Below are 21271 nucleotides of genomic sequence, written 5' to 3'. Positions count from 1 at the left end.
ATTGGCTGAAATGACATTCATTTTCATACATTAGCACCTGCCTAGGGGCCTGGTGAATCAAAAGAGCAGTGAGCAAAGTGGTTTTAATTGCCCAGGCTTTGCTAAAGCTTTTCTTGCTCTCAGAAACACAAAAGACTTTGAATGGTGTCAGAGGGCTCTACTGAGAAGTACTTTCCTTTAAAACTCTAAGCAGATGATTCACTTACTGTGGTGACATTGTCTTGTACAGATGAGTTCATGAGCCCATCTTCTTTCCAACTGTGAGAGCATCACAGAGCACTTGTGAGTTGTGGTTGCCTTGAACAGTTGTCGAGGAAACCAGACAGATGCCAGAGCTTACTGACTTGTCATTAATGCAGGACTCTTGTAGTACTTGCTAATTACATTAATAAAGTTTTGTATGCAAAATTTAACCCAAATAACGCCATATTCACTGTATGAAAGTGGTAAAGTCTGTGGAACCTACTTCTATGTTTTGCAGGTTGTGTGATCTTAGATAAATTCCTTTATCTCTCCGAATCTCATTTGTCATATCCAAAAAAGGGAGAGAATAACAGAACTACTAGGGTTGTTGTGAAAACTTAATAATACATGGAAATCACTTAGAACCTAGCATGTAGTAAGTATGCAATAATGTTAGCTAATAAAACTGCGTGTGTGTGTGTGTGTGTGTGTGTGCGCGCGCGCGCCTGCGTGCGTTCTGGGGATGGAACCCAGGGTCATTCGACCTCTAAGCTACACCCCTGCCCTGTTTTTTATTCTTTATTTTGAAACAGGGTCTCACTAAGTTGCCAAGGGCCTCACTAAGTAGCTGAGACTGTCCGCAAACTGCGATCCTGTTTTTTATTCTTTATTTTGAAACAGGGTCTCACTAAGTTGCCGAGGGCCTCACTAAGTAGCTGAGACTGTCCGCAAACTGCGATCCTCTGGTCTCAGAGCTTCCTGAATGCTGGGATTACAAACTTTTGCCACCATGCCTGGCTTGTATATTTTTAAATGGGTCATAAAAATTTGTAGAAGCAAGCCGGGCATGGTAAGGCATGCTGGTAATCGTAGTACTTGGGCAGCTAAGACAGAAAGGTCACAGGTTTGAAGCTAGCCCCAGCAATTTAGCAATGCCCTGTTTCAAAATAAAAAATAAAATAGGGCTGGGGTGTCTCTTGGTGCCCCTCAGTTCAGTGCTTGGTAGCACAAAAAAATTGCAAAAGCATAACAGTTGTGCATTTGAGGCACAGATAAGAATTATAGAAAATCTTGGTGCATCAGTATTATTAACTTATTGTTTGCTCATCATCTTGGAAAATTGTTTATTTGCTGATTTCATTTTAATCACAAAATCAGGAAATTTATAAACATCCTTAATCCTCTGAATTATAAATATGAATATGTAAATTAAAGATTTAGTGTTCATTTATTCATTCATCCATTAACAGACACTTATTAAACCCTCACAATATGCCTGATGAAAATAGATTAAAAAAAGACATATAACCCTTGCTCTCAAGAGGTTCACAACCTAAAGGGAAAAGACAAACATAAAAACTATTAATTAGGAGCCAGGCATGGTAGCGCACACTTGTAATCTCAGTATTTGAGAGGCTGAGACAGGAAGATCGTGCAGGTTCAAAGCCAGCCTCAGCTACTTAGTGAGATCCTGTTTCCAAATAAAATATGAAAAAAAAGGTCTGGGAGTATATCCTGGAGACAGAAAGCCCCTGGGTTCCATCCCCAGTACCACAAAAACAACAACAAAAAACTATTAATTACATTATTAGCCAAATACTTTAATAGAGATAGATATGACTGATGAAAAATGAGAACTCTGAACTGATCAGGGAAGACTTTCCAGATTAAGTATCATTTGAGTTGAAAATTTAAGATTGAGGAGGTGAGAAGGTCATGCCTTGTACAGGAAACTTCACATACAAAGGTGTAGAGAGTAAGAAAGTAGAGTAAAGAATCTGTAAGTATTTTGGTGTGTTTAGTGTGTTAAGATATAGTGGGCAGCAAGTTTGAAGAAATCTGAACTTTATCCTATTATCAGTGGGAAACCATTGAAGGATTTTAAGCAACTCACTTCAAAAAAATTTTTTTTTTTTTTTTTTTTTGCGGGTCTGGGGTTGGAACCCAGGGGCATTTGACCTCTGAGCTATACCCCCTCCCCTATTTTTTTTTTTATTCTTTATTTTGAAGCAGGGTCTCACTGAGTTGCAGAGGGCATCACTAAGTAGCTGAGGCTGTCCGCAAACTGCTATCCTCCAGGCTCAGCCTCCTGAATGCTGGGATTATAAGTGAGCAAGACCACGCCCAGCTCAAATATTTTTATAGTTTTTTTTTTTTTGAAACAGGGTCTCACTGAGTTGTGAAAGGCCTAAGTAGCTGAAGTTGTCCACCAACTACAATTCTCCAGTCTCCCCCTCCCGAATGCTGGGATTACAAGTGTGCACCACCATGCCAGGCCCTCAAATATTTTTATAAATGTTTACTCTGTGCCAGACTTTATGTTAGATACTGGAAACATAAATTGGTCACAATTTTGTTGAATAACATGCTTTTATTTCCTATTTGGAAAGATCATTCTGTTCTTGTTATAGAAGATGAGTAGAGAAAATTAGATTTGGAGGCAGGAAGGTTAGTTAATACAAGCAAGAGATTGTTAAGATCTTGAGTTAAGGCAATATTAAGGGAATTACAAGGGGGAGGCTGGAATGGAGAGATACTTAGGAGGCAGATTCTACAGGATTTAGTGGTATTTTGGATGTGGGACAGGAGAAACTAATCAGAGCAATAGCTCCTACCTGCTTCTGCAGCCTATGGCATGCTACTTTATCCCTTTCTGTCGGCTTTCTGGTTAACATTCTGTGTTCCTCTCTGACTCCTATGCTTCTCTGCACCTCTGCCTGCTTTTGTGTCTGTCTGCTTGTTGTTTTGTTGTTGTGTTCTCTCTCTCTCTCTCTCTCTCTCTCTCTCTCTCATATGTGTGTGTATATATATATATATATATACATATACATATACATATACATATACATATACATATATCAGGTCGGGTATCTCCTGTTGTATACCATCCTGTCATTCTCTACTTCTCCTTTACAGCACTTATCACAGTTAGAATTAAGTAATTATTTGCACAAGTGATTAATATCTCTCTCCCTAACTAGAATATAAATGCCATAGGGTTAGGAATCATTAGGTCTTTTCAACAGATGTGTCCTTGAGAACTAACACATAGTAAATGTTAAATGATGATTAGTTGAATTAATACACCTTGCTTGAGGATGTTTTTGAAAAAGGTTAGGGAACTGGGCATAGTGGTGCATGTCTATAAATTCCAGGTACTTTGAGAGGCCAAAGCAGGAGAATTGCAAGTTTAAGGCCAACCTGGGCTATTTATTTATTTATATATTTAATCTGGGGATGGAACCCAGGGACATTTGACCTCCGAGCTACACCCCCTGCCCATTTTTTATTCTATTTATTTTTTATTTTTGTGGTACTGGGGATGGAACCCAGGGACATTTGACCTCCGAGCTACACCCCCTGCCCATTTTTTATTCTATTTATTTTTTATTTTTGTGGTACTGGGGATGGAACCCATGGGCATTCTTCCTTCGAGCTACACCCCTAGCCCTATTTTTTAGTCCTTTTTATGTTTGAAACAGGGTTTCACTGAGTTGCAAACAGCCTCACTAAATAGCGATCCTCCCATCTCTGCCTCCCAAATGCTGAGATTACAAGCAAGTGCCACCACGCTTGGCTTATGTTTTATTTGAAACAGGGTCTCACTAAGTTACAGAAGGTCCTCACTAAGTAGCTGAGGCTGTCTGCAAACCACAATCCTCAGGTCTCAACCTCCTGAATGCTGGGATTACAAGCGTGCGCCACCATGCCCAGCTCAACCTGGGCAATTTAATGATACCCTATCTCAAAATAAAAAGGTCAGGGGATGTAATTTAGTGGTTTAAAAAAAAAGCCCCTGGGCTCAATCCATTGTGGGGATGCTAAGAGATTAACATGTTTCTGGGTTTTATTTCTTCAAATTTTCTGTAGTCCCAAAGGGAAAGACAAATGCTATGCCTTTTTGTTTACCAAATTAAATCTAACCAGGAGCACTATCAGTTGCTTATTCTCTGCCATTTGTCTCTGTTAGAATTCCATTATTTTTTTACCAGTTTGGTAATTGAATATTATAGTAGCTAGCTATATACAAAAGATTAAAATTAGCCAGGCATGGTGGTACACACCTGTAATCCCAGTACTTGAGAGGCTGAGATAGGAGGATTGCAGGCTCAAGGACAATCTCAGCAAGTAGTGATACTCTCATCAACCTAGTGAGACCCTGTTTCAAAATAAAAATAAAATAGACCTGGTTGTGTAGCTTGGAGGTAGAATGCCCCTGGGTTCGATTCCCAGTGCCTGCCACACACATGTGCACACACATACATACAAAACATTAAAATTAGTATGATTTAGCAACTTCCTAATTTAAAAAAAGTTAAAACATGTAATACCAGTCATCACAGTGATTTCCCTAATATGGGAAAATAAAGTTGATGTTCTGGAAACATTATAATGGAAATAAAATGTGGTTTTTATGAGCTTAGACTCTGAAGCCAGACTTCCTAGGTTCAAATCCTAGCTCTGCTCCAGTTTCTTTACCAACAAAAATTGGGATTATAATAATACTAAACACCTAATGTTGTGGTTAGGATTATATGTTACAATATATATAAGAGGACTCTTTTTTTTTTTTTGCAGTACTAAGGATGAAACCCAGGGGCATTCTACCCCTGAACTACACCCCTATCCCTATTTTTTATTTTTATTTTTTTTAAACAGGGTCTCACTGAGTTGCAAAGGACCTCACTAGCTGAAGCTGTCCACAAACCATGATCCTCCTGTCTCAGCCTCCCAAATGCTGGGATTACAAGCATGTACCACCATGCCCGGCTTTATAAAAGGATTTTGAAAGTACCTCCTAGCATATAACTGCTCAAAAATAGTACTGATTAAAATTTTTCTTTTTGCTAAAATAATTTCCTATACACAGGAAAAAAATATATATGGAGGGGGTGGGTACTGGGGATGTAACCCAGGGGCCTTCTGCTTCTGAGGTATACTCCCAGACCTATTATATTTTTTATTTGGAGATGGGTTTCACTGAGCTTTTGAGAGTCTCACTAAATTTCTGAGGCTGACTTTGAACCTACAACCCAAATGTCTCAGCCTTCCAAGTACTGGGGATTATACACATGCACCACCACTCCCAGCCTAGGAAATATGGTTATTTTTTTTTTGGGGGGGGGCAACACTATAAAGTTATTTTTCCTAGTTTTTTTTCCCTCTCTTTTTTCTTTTTGCAGTACTGGGGCTGGAACCTGGGGGCATTCTACCTCTGTGACACCCCCAGCCCTATTTATTAATTTATTTTTACATTACTGAAGATGGAACGCAGGGGCATTCTAACACCAAGCTATACCCCCAGCCCTATTTTTATATATATATTTTTATATATTTTTATATTTTTTATATTTTATTTTGAAACAGAGTCTTACTGAGTTGCAGAGGTCCTCACTAAGTTGCTGAGGCTGGCTGCAAACCACAATCCTCTCTCAGCCTCCCAAATGCTGGGATTACAAGCGTGAGCCAAAACTCCCAGCTTTTTTTTATTATTATTCTTTATTTTGAAACTGACTTACAAAGTGCCTCACTAAGTAGCTAAGGCTGTCCATGAACTCCGATCCTCCTGTCTCAGCCTCCTGAATGCTGGGATTACAAGCATGCACCACCACGCCTGGCACTTTTCCTAGTTTTTAAAGCCTAAGATGTTTCATAATGTGAGATCATGGTCATTTTAATTTCTAGACTGTAGTCATGCAGTAAAACTGGAGTAAATCATGTAAGTATTCTGAGCTTTTTCCATATTTGTGAAATTATTTTATCCTAGGTTTTTTATTGACTCTAGGGAAAATCTCTCTTTTTAAACTAGACTATAAACTGGGTGTAGTAGCACATGCCAGTAATCCCAGTACATGGGAGGCTGAAACAGAAGAATCATGGGTTCAAGGCCAGCCTTAGCCATTTAGTGAGATCTTCAGCAATTTAGCAAGACTGTTTCAAGATAAAAAAAATCAATAGAATGTCCCATTGGTTCAATCCCCAGTAACAAAAGACCTAGAAGATAAGCCCCACTGGCATAAATGTTGAAGTGGCTTCATTTAATATGATTCATTTTAATAACTGAAGTACCAGCTAGTTTCATATGGAGGTAATATTTGAGGTAAGCCATAAAGAATATAGGATTTCCTTTTTTTTTTTTTTTTTTTGGTGGTACTGGGGTTCCTGGAAGCCCTTCTACCTCCGGGCTACACTCCCAGACCTATTTTTACATTTTTTTTATATTTGGAAACAGGGTCTCCGAAGCCAGGGCATGCGGCTGGCTTCGAACCTGTGTGATCCTCCTGTCTCTGCCTCCCAAGCGCGGGGATTACAAGTGTGCGCCACCACGCCTGGCAGGATTTCCTTATTTTGAAAAAGCGCACACATGCTATATTACATATATTTATGTATTATACATCTTTGTTTTTTGTGGCACTGGAGATTGAACCCAGGGGCATTATACCTCTCAGCTACACCCCTAATCCTATTTTATTTTTATTTTGAGACAAAGTCTCACTAGGTTGATTAGAGTCTCACGACTTGCTAAAGCTGTCCTCAAACCTGCAATTCTCCTGTCTCAGCCTTCCAAGTACTGGGATTACAAGCATATGCCACCATGCCTAGTTGTGTTATACATCTTATATATAACATATATTTTGTCTGGATATTAATAAGGAAAAATGGTCCTTAGCACTATCTGTTTAATTCAGGGTTCAGTTCAGCCTATACTTAATGCTTAATGCTGGGAAAGAAAATTATTAGGTGACAATTTCAGTCAATTTCCATTGCTTGTGCTGTTACTCAATCTAGAATGCAAGAGAATCAGAACTCTTTTACGGTATAAACCACTCATACATGTTTTTCTTTTTGTGTGTGTGTGTGTGTGTATGTGTTAGTTACTGGGAATTAAACCCTGGAGCATTCTGCCTATGAGCTACACCCTGAGTTCTCCCCAGCCCTATTTTATTTTTATTTTTTTATTATTTTTAAAAAATTTTTGTGGGTCTGGAGGTGGAACCCAGGGGCATTTGACCTCCGTGCTACACCCCCTGCCCTATTTTTTTTCCTTTATTTTGAAACAGGGTCTCACTGAGTTGCAAAGGGCCTCACTAAGTAGCTGAGGCTGTCCGTGAACTGCGATCCTCCAGGCTCAGCCTCCTGAATGCTGGGATTATAAGCGTGCGCCACCATGCCCAGATTTATTTATTTGTTTGTTTGTTTGTTTGTTTGTTTGTTTGTGGTACTGGGGATGGAACCCAGGGGCCTTCTACCTCCGGGCTATACTCCCAGATCTATTTTATATTTGGAAACAGGGTCTCTTAAACCAGCTGAGTCTGGCTTCAAACCTGCGGGATCATCCTGTCTCAGCCTCCCAAGCACGGGGATTACAAGTGTGTGCGCCAAGCCCTACTTTTTTTTTATTTTGAAACAGTGTCACTAAGTTGCTGAAGGCCTTGCTAATTCTTGGTAAGTATTTGAGTATGGCAAACTAACAGGGACTTTTGGCAAAATACTTGGTTGTTAGGGGTCTATAAGGCCATTTTGGCATATTTTTTTGACTCTTGCCTAACTATCACTTGGAGCATGTTGAAGGCAAAGAAAACATGACACATTTATAAGATGACATGCTGGTAGGGACTCCCATCAAAGCCAGGATTTATAGACAACCAGTCACTTCCCTAGAAGCTGTGATTTCAGAGCCATTGTGATATGATAGAGAAGGGGCTATGGAACAATTTTATTTTATATATCTAAACAATGTAGAGGCCAGGTGGAGAAGCTGTCTAGAATGGGAAGTTGAAACAGCATTTCTTTTTCTCAGAGCACTCTTCTTGCAAAAATAAACAGGAGCTCCTTGAAAGTATTTGATTCTTTATTCAGGGTCTGCTCAGTGTTAAAGCATTTGAGACCCTTTTTTTAAATTTGTTTTCTCTTTTTTTAAGCATGTGTATGAAGTCTAAGGGCCACAATGGGAACAGCTGCCAGATTTGTATGAATGTTTTCTTAAAAAACAACAACCACTAGGTCTCTACCAGGCCCATCTTTAACTGCTTTACACCAAAAAGAGACTATAGGAAGGGAGGGAATATTGATGTTGACCCTTATGGCCTGCTAACACCACTAGTGAAGCAAACACTATTTGCTGCTTCCTTTAATGCCTGCCTACTCTCTCCCCTCCCCGTTCATCCATTATCCTAATCAATTTATGACCTACAACTGGTAAATAGAGCGAGAGAGAGACTTTTCAAAGTTTATAGTTCTTGTGCATTTCAGTATTAGTAAGTAGAATGTTTTTCATTTTTTTATTTTAGAAAAGTGTGAGTAAAGTATCATTGTAAAGATAATTAAAAAAATCTTATAAAGTAGCTGTAGCTGTTTTCTTCATGTGTTCTAAGTAATTTTTGAGGCTGTTTGTCACTTCTTTTATTAAGAGTCCATCATGTTCTTGGTACAAACAGGCTACTTTATATGACTTTTCCCCCTTATTTTACAGATAAAGGGTAAGAATCAAAGAAAGTGAGAAAGTCATAAAATTTAATAATATATATAAAGACACCCTTAATGAAATAATAAGTGGAGCTAGTACTCATTAGTGACTCTTAAAACCATTATGTGAAAAGCTGACTAGGAACTTTGTAATGGATGGATCAGGTCAACACCATCAGAATACACTGATCAATACTAACTATAGAAGAAGAAAAGCAGTCGGGCATTATTTGTCTCCTGATGCGATGCAATAGAAAGTATATAAGGCAGCCTGTAAAGTAATTTCAACAAAAAGACTGGAATCTGATCATGTCTACAGCTATTATTTTTCAATAAGTGGCATGTGGGGGAAGAAAGGGAACTTGTAGCTTACGAGACATATCAATGAAATTAAATATCTGGATTTTGTTTTGCATCATGATCTGAACAAACCTTCTGTTCTACTTTTTATCTTTTTTTTTTTTTTTTTTTTTTTTTTGGTGGTACCGGGGTTCCTGGAAACCCTTCTACCTCCGGGCTACACTCTCAGACCTATTTCATACTTTTTTTTTGGAAACAGGGTCTCTTAAGCCAGTGAGCTGGCTTCGAACCTGCACGATCCTCCTGTCTTGTCTCCCAAGCGCAGGGATTACAAGCCTGCGACACCACGCCCAGCTACTTTCTATCTTTTTATAAAAGGTCAGCTGTAGAAATCTGAATGCCAAATATTTGATGCTAAGGAATTACTACTAAGTTTAAGTTTCTCTCTTTTAGAGATACCCACCAAGATATTTACCAGTGAAATGATATTTCTGGGATTTGCTTCAATGTAATGTATGGGGCATTTTGATTACATTGAGTTTGGGAGTTAGGAATGGGGTAAAGATTAGATAAATTTTATTTTTGTGTTGATAATTGTTGAAGCAGAATGATGAATACATGGGAACTCACTATATCACTTTTGCTATACTTTTTTTGCTTTATTTTAAAATATCTAAATAAAAGTTAAAAGCAAAAAATCAGTACACAGTGGCTTAATAAATACATACTGGAATCAATAAAGAATTTTTAAAAATCAGGCTTCTACCTGTTTTCTTAAATTAGTAGATTATTGATGGACATGTTTGTGGCAGGTTTGCAATGAGAAAGAAACACTTCATTGAACCTATTCTATGTACCTTTATTCTCAGTAATAATTACACTTTTTAAAAAATGTTGCTAGGTTACAATAAGGCAAGGAGTACAAATATTTGAAACCAACTTTCAAATTGCATTCTAAGAAATATGGAAAAAAAAAACATCCCAGCAAAGAAACTTCCACAGAGCCAGTCAGAGCCTTCTGCCTTTCAGATGGGCCTTGGTATGGTACCTGAAATATGCTAGTGTTAATAGGGCTGGTAGAACCTGAGCATGCACACGTGTATGTGTGTCTCTGTGTGTTTAATTGAACCCAGGGACATTCTACTTTCAAGCTACACCCCCAGCCCTTTTTATTTTGAAATAGGGTCTCACTCAATTCCTGAGAGTCTTGCTACATCACTGAGGCTGACCTTGAATCTGTGACCCTCTTGTCTCACCCTCCAAGTACTGAGATTACAGGCATGCACTACCATGTCTGGCTTAGCGATGGAACCCATTTATCCAGCTCCAATGAACATGTTCCCAAGAACATCACGAGCCTTAACCATAGCCTCTAGGGAGCCACATATGATAAAATTATTTTGTTTATTTAAAAAATTGAACATACTTATAGATTACAGTGTAGTAATTCCCTACATGTGTATAGTGTGTGTTGATCAAATCAGTCTTCTTAAACATCTATAATTTCTTTGTGTTAGGAAACTTTCAGCTTCTCTCTTCTGATTCTTATTATTATTACCATCATTATTATTTGATACTAGGGATTGAACTCAGGGACAGTCTACCTCTGAGCTAGACCCTCAGCCCTATTTTATTGTGAAACAGGGTCTAAGTTGTTGAGGAACACACTGAGCTTCTGAGACTGGCCTGGAACCTGCAATCCTCCTATCAGACTCTTCTGATTATTTATAAAATAATAGCAAATCATTGTAAACTATGATCAGCCTACTGTACTGTAGAACAGTAGTATTTATTCTATCTACTAGAATTTGGGACCAACCAACCTTCCTCTATTACCCTTTCTTTCCACCATAGCTTCTTAGTCTCCAGTGACTTTTATTCTACTTTCTAAAAATTAGCTTTTGAAAAATATTCTTCAGGCCAGGCATTGTGTGGTACACACTTATAATCTCAGTACTTGGGAGGCTGAGAAAGGAGGATCACAGGTTCAAGGACAGTCTCAGAAAGTAGTGAGACTCTCATCAACCTAGTGAGACCCTGTTTGCAAATAAAAAATAGGGCTGGGGCTGTAGCTCAGAGATAGAATTCCTCTGGGTTCAATCCCCAGTGCCATGAAGAAAGGAAGGAAGGAAGAAAGGAAGGAATTAATTTTGCGGAAAGCTTTTCACTTTTTTTTTTCCTTTGGTGGTACTGGGGTTCCTGGGAAAGCCTTCTACTTCTGAGTTACACTCCCAGACCTATTTTATATTTTTTTATTTAGAAACAGGGTCTCTTAAGCCGGCATGGCTGGCTTCAAACCTGAGTGATCCTCCTGCCTCCGCCTCCTAAGCACAGGGATTACAAGTGTGCACCACCACGCCTGGCTTGTTTTTTTTATTTTTATTTTTATTTTTATTTTTATTTTTGTGGTGCTGAGGATTGAACCCAGGGGCATTCTACCTCAGAGCTATACCCCCAGCCACCACCACCCCCCCTTTTTTTTTGCGGTGCTGGGGATGGAACCCAAGGTCATTATACTGCTGAGCTACACCCCCAACCCTATTTTTTAGTCTTTTTGTTTTGTTTTGTTTTTTGTTTTTTGTGGGTCTGGGGTTGGAACCCAGGGCCATTTGACCTCCGAGCTACATACACCCCCTGCCCTACTTTTATTCTTTATTTTGAAACCAGGTCTCACTGAGTTTCAGAGGGCCTCACTAAGTAGCTGAGGCTGTCCGCGAACCGCCATCCTCTGGTTTCAGCCTCCTGAATGCTGAGATTACAAGCATGCACCACCACGCCCAGCTTCCCAGCCCTATTTTTTATTCTTTATTTGGAAACGGTCTCCCTGAGTTGCTGAGAGCCTCACTAAGTAGCCAAGGCTGGCTTAGAACCTACACAATCCTCCAGTCTTAGCCTTCCAAGTACTGGGATTACAAGTGTATGCCACTATGCCTTGTAACCCTGCCCAATTTTTTATTCTTTATTTTGAAACAGGGTCTCAGTAAATTGTGGAGGACCTCATTAAGTTGCTGAGGCTGTCCGCAAACCTGGATCCTCCTGTCTCACCCTCTCGAGTACTGGGATTACAAAAATGCACCACCACGCCTAGCTAGTTTTTTACTTGCTTTAGCACTGACCTACTGTGGAGACAGCTAGAATCTAAATTGATACTATACACTTAGACTCAAATTCTATCTTAATCTAAAGGGTTCAAACCATTACCAATTATATAAAAATTAGAATTTTAGATTTTTTAAATTTAATTTATTTTATTTTTTGGTGTGTGTATGTGGTACTGGGAATTGAACCCAAGGGCATTCTTTTTTAATTTATTTTAAAAATTTTTGATTTATGCTGGGTGTGGTGGCGCACGCTTGTAATCCCCGTAGTTGGGAGGCGGAGACAGGAGGATCACGCTGGTTCAAAGCCAGCCGCGTTGTTTTAAGAGACCCAGTTTCCAAATAAAAATATAAAATAGGACTGGGCGTGGTGGTGCACGCTTTTAATCCCAGCATTTGGGAGGCTGAGACCAGAGGATCGCGGTTCACAGACAGTCTCAGCTTCTTAGTGAGGCTCCCTGCAACTCAGTGAGACCCAATTTCAAAATAAAGAATAAAAAATAGGACAGGGGGTATAGCTCAGAGGTCGAAATGCCCCCTGGGTTCCATTCCCAGACCCACAATAAATATATATATTAGGTCTGGGAGTGTAACCCGGAGGTAGAAGGGTATATATATATATATATATTTTTTTTTTTTTTTGTAGTACTGGGGATGAAACCCGGGGGCACTGAACCTCTGAGCTACACTCCCAGCCCTATTTTTTAGTCTCTTTTTATTTTTGAAACAGGGTCTCACTGAGTTGTGAAGGGCCTCACTAAGTAACTGAGGCTGTCTGCCAAACACGATCCTCTGGTCTCGCCTCCCAAATGCTGGGTGGGATTACAAGCATATGCCACCATGCCCAGCTGAACCCAGGGACATTCTATCTCCAAGTGTACCCTGAGCTCTATTTTAATTTTACTTTGAAACAGGATCTTGCTAGGTTGATGAGAATCTCACTACTTTCTGAGGCTATACTTGAAACTATGATCATCCTGTCTCAGCCTCCCAAGTAAAGGGATTACAGGTGTGCACTACCATGCTTGGCTTAAAATTTTAGAATTTTAATAGCCCCAGATGTTATTTTCTGCTATTTCTAGTTTCATTGTTTTATAGTTTATAATTCTGTTAGTTAAATGTGCTACCTGTTGTCATACAGTTAAATTAAGTTTAACTGTATGTCCAATTAAATTAAATTAGCAGTCCAATTAAATTAGCCTTGCCTTTTGTTTAGGCACATCACATCATACATCGAGGTACATCACATCATACTTATTTACTTATATGTCTGTGATTTTTGAAGAGAATAACTTTGTTTTACCATCTTTTAGAGATAGTGTTATATAATAAAAAGAAAATGAGCCGGGCGTGGTAGCACACGTTTGTAATCCCAGCATTTGGGAGGCTGAGACCTAAGGATCGTGGTTCGCGGACAGCCTCAGGTACTTAGTGTGGCTCTCTGCAACTTAGTGAGACCCTGTTTCAAAATAAAGAATAAAAAATAGGGCAGGGGGTGTAGCTCGGAGATCAAATGCCTCTGGGTTCCATTCCCAGATCTGCCAAAAAAGAAAAAAAAGAAAAAAGAAAATGAACTGTGAAGTCATTCATACCTGGTTCCAAATCCCACATCTATCACTTGCTAGAGCTTTGGAGAAATTACTTACACTTTCTGAGCCTCAGTTTATGCACCTTTAAAATAAGAAAAATAGCCGGACATGGTGGTGTATGCCTGTATTCTCAGTACTTGGGAGGCTAAGACAGGATTGCAGGTTCAAGAACAGCCTCAGCAACATAATGAGACCCAGGAACAACAAAGCCCTGTTTCCAAACAAAAAAAATAAAAAAGCTAGGAGTGTAGCTCAGAGGTAGAATACTCTTGGGTTCAATCCATGGCACTGAAAAAAAAAATCTAAAAAAGGAAAATAATACTACTGAAGGTTGTTGTGATAAGATATTACATGCACACAGTATAGTTCTGATGCATAGTAGGTACTTAACAAATATTTAATATTGTCCTCCCATTCTTTGTTAGCATCCCAGGCCTAGCAGTCCTTGGCCTAAGGTCTCATTTGTTGAATAACTAAATTATTAGATGAGATATATTCCTGTCAAAAGAGAAGAATTATTTAAAGTAAAGAATATACAAGCCAGGCATGGTGGCACATGCTTGTAATCTCAGAATTTGGGAGGCTGAGACAGGAGGATCATGATTCACGTTTTGCCAGCCTCAGCTACTTAGGCCCTTTGCAACTCAGTGAGACTCTGTTTCAAAATAAAGAATAAAAAATAGGGCTGGGGGTGCAGCTTAAAGGTAGAATGCTCCTGGGTTCCATCCCCAGTACTGCCAAAAAAAAAAAAAAAAAAAAAAGAATATACAAATAATATAGTGGATTTGCTGTTAATTTGACTTTTTTCATTAGTTGTAACTTTATGTACTCATTCTATACCTGAAAGTTATTGGCACTATGTCCCTATTGAGTAAAGATGTAATACTGCTTAGTCTCACTGCACTGAGGCCTGTCTTTCATGTCTTGGGTTTCTTGCCTTTTAGGTATTCCGGTTACTATTTTGGAAGGCAGCTATGCTCACCACTATACCACCAACACTACATGGTTACTATTTTGGAAGTGTATGTGTGTGGGAGGGGGAGGGGAGCTATTGACCCAGGGGTGCATTATCACTGCTCCCACCTCCCCCACTTTTATGAGACAGTTTTGTTAAGTTCCCACAGCTGGCCCCAAACTTATCCCTCTCAGTAGCTGGGTTTATAAGTGTGAGCCACTGTACTAGCACTGAAATTGTTTTAAGAAAGAAATGTCCTTGATCTTCCTTGTTCTTCTTCATGGCATTCTTTTGGTTTATCTTTTGTTTATAGAATTTACCTTACTTTGGATTGTGCTAGTACTATTTGTGGACTTGTCTTTGCCTACTACCTAGAGCTTAAAATCTACAATGGGAATTCTTAACTTTTGGAGGTTTCTTTTTTTCTGTTTTTCTTTTCTTTCTATTTTTTTTTTTTTTTTTTTTTTTTTTTGTTGTTCAATATTGGGGATGGAACCCAGGGGCATTGTACCTCCAAGCTACACCCCCAGCCCTATTTTTTAGTATTTTTCTTATTTTTGAAAGAGGGTCCCACTGAGTTGCAAAGGACCTCACTAAGTAGCTGAGGCTATCTATGAACCGCTATCCTCCAAGGGTCTCTGCCTCCTGAATGCTGGGATTACAAGCATGTGCCACCACACCCAGCTTGGAGGTTTTCTTATTAACCATTTTAAGACTATGATGAAAGCTGTGACTTATCCCCCCAGAAAAAAAATATACATGTGTACAAATGTGAATTTCAGAATAAGGCCTCTTTTTCTAGATTGTGTGTTCCTTCAGAGCAATACCTGAGTTTCATTCATCTGTGTGTCTGTGGCAATGCCTACCACATACATAAATGACACTCAGTAAATTGTGAATTAATTAATTTAAATACAGAACGAAACTAAAAGTTTCTTACTACAGAATCTCTAAACAGGATTTCTTCTTTATTTCCTAGGTTTCCATCTGAGTGGCACAGTAACTGAACCAGCCACTGCTTCTGAACCAGCAGTGACTTACAAAGTTGCAATCAGTTTTGATAGATGCAAAATCACTTCAGTGACATGTGGCTGTGGGAATAAGGACATCTTCTACTGTGCTCATGTGGTAGCACTTTCACTCTACAGGATCCGTAAACCAGACCAAGTCAAATTGCGTCTTCCTATCTCAGAAACCCTTTTCCAGATGAACAGGGACCAGCTACAGAAGTTTATTCAATATTTAATCACAGCACACCATACTGAAGTTCTTCCTACTGCACAAAAACTGGCAGATGAGATCCTGTCCTCCAACTCAGAAATCAACCAAGTAAATGGTAATTGTATGTTTTTAATGCTAAAAATGATATTTTTCACAAAGGGACCCTCTTCCTTCTGCTTTGATGCTTCATTGCTTTTTAGAGTTGGGATTTTTCTACAGTTGTAATCATTTAACCTTAATCAGTTTATTCTATACAAACAACTTTTGTGTTTAACTTTTAGTTTCTTTAAGCAACCTAGTTGCCTCATAAAAGATTTGGAATGGGATGTTGATAGCATTCTATTTCAATAGCTTCAATGATAGCTAGACAGTTATAATCACTATATGATAATTCACCAATCTGTATAGTTAATTTTGTGCAGTTTTCATAATTTATATTATAGTATTTTAAAGTTAATTTTAAAGCCATTTGTGCACATGATTGTATGTACATCTGGTTATATTCATAACAAAAGACTGGAAGAAAGTACTCTAATATGAATTGTAATCTATGGCTGGTAGAATTTTGGGTGGAGTTTTTAATGCCTTAATGTATTTTAATTATTTTTTTGTGTATGTGTATGTGGTACTGAGGGTGGAACCCAGAGGCTTTTTTTTTTTTTTTACCTCCAGGATATACTCCCTACTCCCAGATCTATTTTTATACTTTTTCTCTTTTTTTCTTTTTTCTTTTCTTTTTTTTTTTTTTTTTTTTTTGCAGGTCTGGGGATGGAACCCAGGGACATTCAACCTCCGAGCTACACCCTCTGCCCTAATTTTTATTCTTTATTTTTGAAACAGTCTCACTAAGTTGCGGAGGCCTCACTAAGTAGCTGAGGCAGCCCACAAACTGCAAACCTCCAGTCTCAGCCTCCTGAATGCTGGGATTATAAGCGTGCGCTACCACGCCTGGCTCTATTTTTATACTTTATTTGGAAACAGGGTCTCACTAAGTTGCTGAGAGCCTCACTAAGTAGCTGAGGCTGGCTTCGAACCTGTGCAATCCTCCTGTCTCAGCCTCCCAAGCACTGGGATTACAAACGTGCGCCACCAAGCCTAGCTCCTTAATGTACTTTCTACATTAAGTATGTATTATTTTTATAATTTAAAAAAGGATGAAAGCTGAGTGTCGTGGCGCACACTTGTGATCCAAGCATTTGGGAGGCTGAGACAGGAGGATCTTGGTTCAAGGACAGCATTATCTACTTAGGCCCTTTGCAACTCAGTGAGACCCTGTTTCAAAGTAAAGAAAAAAAAAAAAAAAGAGCTGAGGGTGTAGCTTGAAGGTAGAATGCCCCTGGGTTCCATCCCCAGTACTAAAAGAAAAAAAAAAGGATGAAAGAAAAGCCAGGCGTAGTGACTCATGCCTGTAATTCCAGTACTTGAGAAAGGAGGATTGTAGGTTTGGGGCCAGCCTCAGCAACTTAGCAAAGCCCTGTTTCAAAATTTTAAAAAATGGAAAGTGTTAGGGGTTTGGCTTGGGGGTAGAATAACCCTGGGTTCAATCCTTAGTACCCAAACAGAATAAAACAAAATAAAACAAAAAAATTGAAAGGAAAATTGGTTCCTCAAAAGCCCCTCTGGATAGTTCTCATTAGACAGCCTCATGCTAACTTGGTTCCTCAACCCATACAGTGGTTTATTTTGTAAGAATTTATAAAAGACAACCTTTCCAATATGTCTTCATTTATCACCATTCTTCTATAATTCTGAGGAAAATTAAGACTACAATATTAGTTGTTTACGTTTAGTAGGTCCACTTTACCACTACTGTTGGGTAAGCGTTTCATTCCCATTTATTTTTATGAAAATGCTAAAATATTCTAACAAGGAACCTGTATGGATAATTTTGTTTGTTTGTTTGTTTATTGTTTATTTATTTATTTGTGATACCGGAGATGGAACTCTGGGGCATTCTACCTCCGAGCTGCATTCCCAGACTTATTTTATATTTTACTTAGAAACAGGGTCTCACTGAGTTGCTGAGAGCCTCATTAAGTAGCTGAGGCTGGCTTCTAACCTGTGTGATCCTCCTGTCTCAACCTCTCAAGTACAGGGATTACAAGCATGTACCACCACACCCAGCTACAGGGGCATTTAAATTTAATTTAATTTTAAATCAAATGATTTTTTAAAAAGATCTTGGCCAAGCCAGGCATGGTGGCGCATGTTTGTAATCCCCACACTTGGGAGGCTGAAACAGAAGGGTTGCACAGGTTCAAAGCCAGCCTCAGCTATTAGTGAGGCCCTCTGCAACTTAGTGAGACTCTGTTTCAAAATAAAGAATAAAATATTGGGCTTCAGGTTTAGCTTAGAAGTAAAATGCCTCTTGTTCAATCCCCAGTACCACAAAAAAAGGAATAAAAAAGGCCAGGTGTGATAGCATACATTTTTAATCCCAGTACCTGCAATGCTGAGACAGGAGGATTGCAGGTTCAAGGCTAGCTCAGCAATTTAGTGAGACCCTCCTTTCAAAAAATAAAATGAATGCCAGGCGTGGTGCCGCAGCACTCTTGTAATCCCAGCATTTGGGAGGCTGAGACAGGAGGAACGTGGATTCTCAGACAGTCTCAGGTACTTAGTGAGGCTCTTTGCAACTCAATGAGACCCTGTTTTAAAATAAAGAATAAAAAAATTGGGCTGGAGGTGTAGGTTGAAGGTAGAATGCCCCTGGGTTTTATCTCCAGTACTACAAAAATAAAATAAGACTGGGGGGTATAGCTCAGAGGCTCAGTTCTCAGTGCAAAAAAAGTTTTGTTGGAAGTTAATGAGGGGCAGCTGAAAAAGCCAGTTTGTGAACTCCAAATCTAGTTTATCTAGTAAAATGATCTGTGTCTTTCTAAAACTGCCCCTTCCTCTACTATCTGACCTTTGAATGTTGACATTTCTTAATCTTGGTTTCCACTTTTCTTACTTTACATGATCTTTATAAAGTAATCTAGTTACATCCTTCACTTCAGATGTCATCTATATACTATGATTCATAGATTTATTTCCAACTCCAGTACCACAAAAGAAAAAAAAGCATCCATTTTGGCAGCTTCATTTTTCATGTCCATTCCATTATTGTAAACCAGCAAATGTTTACATTGTTTACTTTCCTTTCTCTCCTAAAGTTTTAGGTGAAATTCTTACTTGTAAGTAACCCTCAAGGCTTTGCCTTATCCTAGCCCTATCCTAGGAGGTTTCTAAATATGGCACTAGGTATTTATAAATTGTGCCTTATTTCTTCCACAACTACTGTGAATACCACATGGGCCCTAAGGGTTCTTCATTTTTCTCCCTGTCTCTTCACATCCTTAGAGGGACTGTCACTCCATACCTCCAGTCAGTTGATTAAGGCTTGCTCCTCAGGGAGACTGGGTTCTGATCCTGCTTTATCATGTCCTAACGGAATCACCCAAGGGTGAAAACTGGTATTCATACAAACCATTGTTGCCTTCTGCTGAAACACCATGGCTGTTCTTTCCTTACCCCATGCATGGTACTCAGAAACCTAGTTCTTGGTTTACCTAGTTTATCTAAGTTCTATCTTTATTGAGCTATTAAAAACCATGATCCTCAGTAATCTGCTTTTTTTGTTGTTAGTTTTTTTTTTTTTTTGGTTTTGGGGTTTTTGGGTGGTACTGGGGTTCCTGGAAACCTTTCTACCTCCGGGCTACACTCCCAGACCTATTTTTATACTTTTTTATTTGGAAACAGGGTCTCTTAAACCAGCACAGCTGGCTTCGAGCCTGCATGATCCTCCTATCACCACCTCCCAAGCACAGGGATTACAAACATGCACCACCACGCCCAGCAGTAATCTGCATTTTAAACACAACTCCCCAAGTGATTGTTCTATACTTTATATTAACGTTTGAGAATCACTGCACTGGTAAGGACTCTTGTTTTCCTCACTATGGGAAAAATGCATTTTTCTGACTGATCCCATATTCTTAATAGATGAGTTCAAGAAAGAATGCAGTTTGTCTATCTTCAAACACACACACACACACACACACACACACACACACACACACACCTCATAAACTTACATTCAGGGGGACTGAAGCCAGTTGGTGGATCATGGCAGTATGAGGATAGGGTGGGGACCAATATGTTTAAGCTTGTAGTGAAGAATACAGGCTTTAAAGAGAGGTTGACACACAGATCCTGGCTTACATACTTTCTGTTTAAGTTACTTACGCTGTTTAAACTTTAATTCCTCCATTTTATTTTATTTTTTATTTTATTTTTTTGGTGGTACTGGGGGTGGAACCCAGAGGCTTTCTACCTCCAGGCTATACTCCCAGACCTATTTTATATTTTATTTGGAAACAGGGTCTCACTAAGTTGCTGAGAGCCTTACTAAGTAGCTGAGGCTGGCTTTGAACCTGTGCGATCCTCCTGTCTCAGCCTCCCAAGCGCAGGGATTACAAGCATGAGCCACCACACCCAGCTATTCTATTTTATTTTTTTTTTATTTTTATTTTTGCGAGTATGGGGATGGAACCCAGGGGCATTCGACCTCCAAGCTATACCCCCTGCCCTATTTTTTTATTCCTTTTGAAACAGGGTCTCACTAAGTTGCAGAGGACCTCACTAAGTAGCTGAGGCTGGCTTCGAACCTGTACAATCCTGTCTCAGCCTCCCAAGCGCTGGAATTACAAGCATGCACCACCACCCCCAGTTAATTCCTTCATTTTAAAACTAGGATAATAATACCACCTCACAGAGTTGCTATGAAGGTTCTTTGGAATTTATTCAACAAATGTTAATTGACCACTACTATGTGCTAGGCACTTTTCTACATGTTGCAAATATACCAGCAAACATAAGTTTCTGCCCTCAGTGAGCATATATATTAGTGGGTGTATAAAATAAAAAGTGCTTAGCCTTTGGAAATACTCAACAAATATTTAAGGATAAGGAGTTTTGTTTTGCCACCTTCAGTATACAAAAGAAATATAAAATACAGTGTTGCCAACCTGGAACTTGTGTCTAGATGATCAATACAACATATATTTGCTCATTCTATAAATATTAACTCAGTATTGTAAATTCTATAAATATTAACTTAGTAATATAATGAACCTGGCACCGTGAGGTATAAAAATGAATCTCTGTTCTTTAAAAAATTCAGTTTAACTGGGAACATATGAAAAACACAATTCTCATGGAAAATAAAATGCAACAGATGTAATAATAAAGTGTTATAGCCGGGCATGGTAGTGCACGCTTGTAATCCCAGCATTCGGGAGGCTGGGACCTGAGGATTGTGGTTCGTGGACAGCCTCAGCTACTTAGGCCCTCTGCAACTCAGTGAGACCCTGTTTTAAAATAAAGAATAAAAAATTGGGCAGGGGTTGTAACACAGAGGTCAAATGCCTCTGGGTTCCAGCCTCAGTCCCGCAAAAAAAAAAAAAAAGAAGTGTTAT

General features: G+C 39.0%; 1 protein-coding gene across 1 annotated transcript in view; it reads left to right on the top strand.

Moving 5' to 3' along the window:
- The window catches only part of ZSWIM5 (zinc finger SWIM-type containing 5), a gene marked incomplete at both ends in the record, with an annotated part of 147935 nt that overhangs the window by 91364 nt on the left and 35300 nt on the right, over positions 1 to 21271 (top strand). The window contains one exon of the mRNA XM_080692184.1: positions 15571 to 15927. Coding sequence (XP_080548310.1) covers positions 15571 to 15927 — 357 coding nt within the window. The remainder of the gene's footprint in view (positions 1 to 15570; positions 15928 to 21271) is intronic.

Source organism: Muscardinus avellanarius (assembly GCF_963383645.1).
Source record: "Muscardinus avellanarius genome assembly, chromosome: 3".
NCBI classification, from domain to species: Eukaryota; Metazoa; Chordata; class Mammalia; order Rodentia; family Gliridae; genus Muscardinus; species Muscardinus avellanarius.
Note: the sequence above shows the minus strand (reverse complement) of the source record. Positions and strands in the feature narration are given on the sequence as shown.